This window comes from Bidens hawaiensis, unplaced genomic scaffold, assembly GCF_021521415.1.
Source record: "Bidens hawaiensis isolate Kalapana, Puna unplaced genomic scaffold, B.hawaiensis_p1.1 tig00035038_1, whole genome shotgun sequence".
Classification (NCBI taxonomy): Eukaryota; Viridiplantae; Streptophyta; class Magnoliopsida; order Asterales; family Asteraceae; genus Bidens; species Bidens hawaiensis.
In genome coordinates, this window is record NW_027505342.1 from 60,553 (window position 1) to 63,561 (window position 3,009).

Sequence of the window (3,009 nt, forward strand, 5' to 3'; positions counted from 1 at the left end):
ACTCCATTAATCCCTAATTTCACTCCCTTTCTTATGTGTAGGTGCGTTGTGTAGGTGCTTATGTATGTGTGTAGGTACGTATGTTTGTATATGTGTACATATGTTTGTATATGCGTATATATGTTTGTATGTGTGTAGGTACATAGGTTTGAATGTGGCTCGTTACATTTATATGTTTGTAAATAGGTTTGAATGTGTAATTAAGACATAAATACAACCAACCTAAATATATGTATGTAACATCATATGAAAGGGAGTGAAATTAGGGATTAATGGAGTATATCTTCACTTCTCGCACTTCTCGCTGTAATATCACTTCTCGCAAGATCCATCCCCGGTATATATACATACATATATATATATATATATATATATATACCGGGGAGAGAGAGAGAGCACTACAACACCATTGCACCCAAAAAAACAAAAACCCACACTTGGGCGCCACATGACTCAAAACGCCCAATTTTGTAGCGCCTTCACTACACATAGCCTTATCCTTTATTGTTTGTTAATCATGCCGTTGATTCTTTAGTTCTTTCAACAGTTTTGTAATGTCAGATGTAGATGTTTGGAGCTTGCCAGAACATAATAAAGAACAATTGATGTTTGAGTCATCAGTTGTTTGGTCTTTGGTCATTAGTTCCTTTCTAGGTTCATCGGTAGCTTTTAAATCCAATTCTGTGCTAAGATCCTGCGTCAAAATTAACTTCATCCATATATATAAAGGAGGTGTTTAATTAATAAAGCTTTAACACTACAATTCAATATATATATATATATATATATAAAACCTGATGTGAGTCACTTAGGATTTGCTGATTAAGAGCCTTTTGCAATCGTTCCTCGACTTGTTTCATTGTCGGACGCTCTTCCTCCTTCAAACAACGATAGGCAATGTTCGAAAATATACGTAACGAAGTCTTGTTCATTTGTTTGTATAAAAATGAAGGAATGATCTTATCTAATGTTTGCCTTTTGTAATGTTCTCTGAACAAAATAGGTAAACTTTGAGGATCATCCTTGTCTGATGTACCACACACGAGCCTTCCACAAAGAACCTCCCATAATAATATCCCAAAAGTGTAGACGTCTCGTCTTTCGTTTGATGGATCATCGTGAATATAGTAGTTTGGATCAATATATCCAGGTGTGCCCAGAGGATTAGTGCTAACATAGGTAGGCTGCATATTCAGAGGGGATATATATTCTTGACTTCCACAAATAAGAAACTTTAGCTTTCCAATCCACATCCAAAAAGGTATGTGAGCTATTTAACTCTGGGTGGATAATTCTATCAAAATCGTCGTGAATGAACTTTAACCCACATGCAACATCTATGCAAATACAAAGTCGTTGGTACCAGGAAAGATCTTTGCTATCCAAATGTTTGTCGAGACTCCCGTTACTTTCATACTTATAAGCAAGTATCTTGTCTCCATTATCATCACAAAATCCATGAAAAGAGACAATGTGCTCATGTTTTCGTTCTGAAAGCAAAGTGACCTTTGTCATAAATTCATGTTTTCCTAGCCGTTGCCCACGATCTAACCAGTGTATGGCGATGTGACCGTGTTTTTCAGATATGCCTTCATAGACGTTCCCAGATCTACCCGTTGTCATGAAATTCTTGCTAGCAAATCCATTGATTGCCAATAATATCTCTTGGAAAGGAATTTGCAATGGCTTTACTTCTACTATGGAAAATGACGTGGTGGAAATCTGGAAAAGAAAAAAAAAGCAATATACTATAACACAATTTTAAGCATTAATAACTAAAGAAAAAAGGATTCAATGCCAAAATTAATAAAATCTATAAACCCTCGTGCGAATTGCAACAACTTACCATTTGACTATGAACAACCTTTTCTAATTGTTCCACAACCTGCTTCATTGTTGGACGTTCTTCTGCATTCTTCAGACATTGAAGGGCTATGTTAGAAAACATAAGAAGCGAAGCTGTTTTCATCTGACCTAGTAAATTGGAATGAATGATCATATCTAATGTTCCCTTTTTGTAATGATTCCGTGCCAAAAGAGGTAAAAATCGACGCTGGTCTTTGTACATTGTAACGAGTGCATGCCTTCCACACAAAACTTCCCACAATACCACCCCAAATGAGTAGACGTCGGATTTTTCTGTGAGATAACCGTTCATATAGTAGTCTCGATCAATATATCCAGGTGTGCCACAAACATTGGACATAACAAATCTTGACTGCATATTGGCAGAGTTTACTCTTGACAACCCAAAATCGGAAATTTTAGCTCTCCAGTTCGCATCCAAAAGGATGTTTGAGCTTTTCACATCACGGTGGAAAATTCCATGATGAGACCCATTGTTGTCATGAACATGCTTTAACCCACGGGCAACATCTAGGCAAATGTGAAGTCGTTGAATCCAGGTTAGATATTCGTTCTCTAAATGCTTGTCCAAACTCCCGTTGCTCTCGTACTTATAGACAAGAATCTTTTCACCATCCTCATCACAGAATCCAAGAAGAGAGACAATATTTCTATGTTTATATTTTGAAAGCAAAGCAACCTCTGTCTTAAATTTGTGGTCTCCTTGCCCTTGTCCATGATCCAACCGCTTTATGGCGATGTCGCCGTGCTTTTCAGATACCCCTTTATAAACCTTCCCAAACCCACCTTTTGCAATAAGATTCTGGTCGGCAAATCCATTAGTTGCCAATGATATGTCATGAAGAGGAATCTGCAAGTGCTTCAGATTTTCAATGGAAGGCGTGATCATTGATTTACACATGAAAATCTGAAAAGTAAAAAAAAAAAAAAGACAATATTCAATTTTTTTTTTTTAATTCTTAAACAAGTTTCCATTGTCAATATAAACATAGATATTACATCAATATAGCAGGTAGGCGGGCAACAAGCTGCGCCGCCACCCCTTTCTGAATTGCAAACCCTAACCTGCTAAAGACATACCCCTGCCCCTTTGGAGTCGACACATTACTATGCACAACCTGTTGGACCCTGGTTAGGAAACGG

General features: G+C 37.2%; 1 protein-coding gene across 2 annotated transcripts; it reads right to left on the reverse strand.

The window, feature by feature from the left end:
• Window positions 1–624: 624 nt before the first annotated feature.
• Window positions 625–2,796, reverse strand: LOC143612569 (putative serine/threonine-protein kinase PBL28). Of its 2 annotated transcripts, XR_013149966.1 has the most exons (3): window positions 1,847–2,796; window positions 795–1,722; window positions 625–694 (listed from the first exon to the last, which is right to left on the reverse strand). XR_013149966.1 is itself a non-coding variant. In XM_077086520.1 (2 exons), the coding sequence occupies exons 1-2, from the start codon at window positions 2,765–2,767 to the stop codon at window positions 1,171–1,173; spliced, it is 1,473 nt and encodes a 490-aa protein (XP_076942635.1). In that variant the 5' UTR covers window positions 2,768–2,796; the 3' UTR covers window positions 766–1,170. The 2 variants fall into 2 exon arrangements, 1 of the variants encoding a protein (XP_076942635.1); XM_077086520.1 differs by lacking the exon at window positions 625–694 and having other exon boundaries at window positions 766–1,722.
• Window positions 2,797–3,009: the final 213 nt, after the last annotated feature.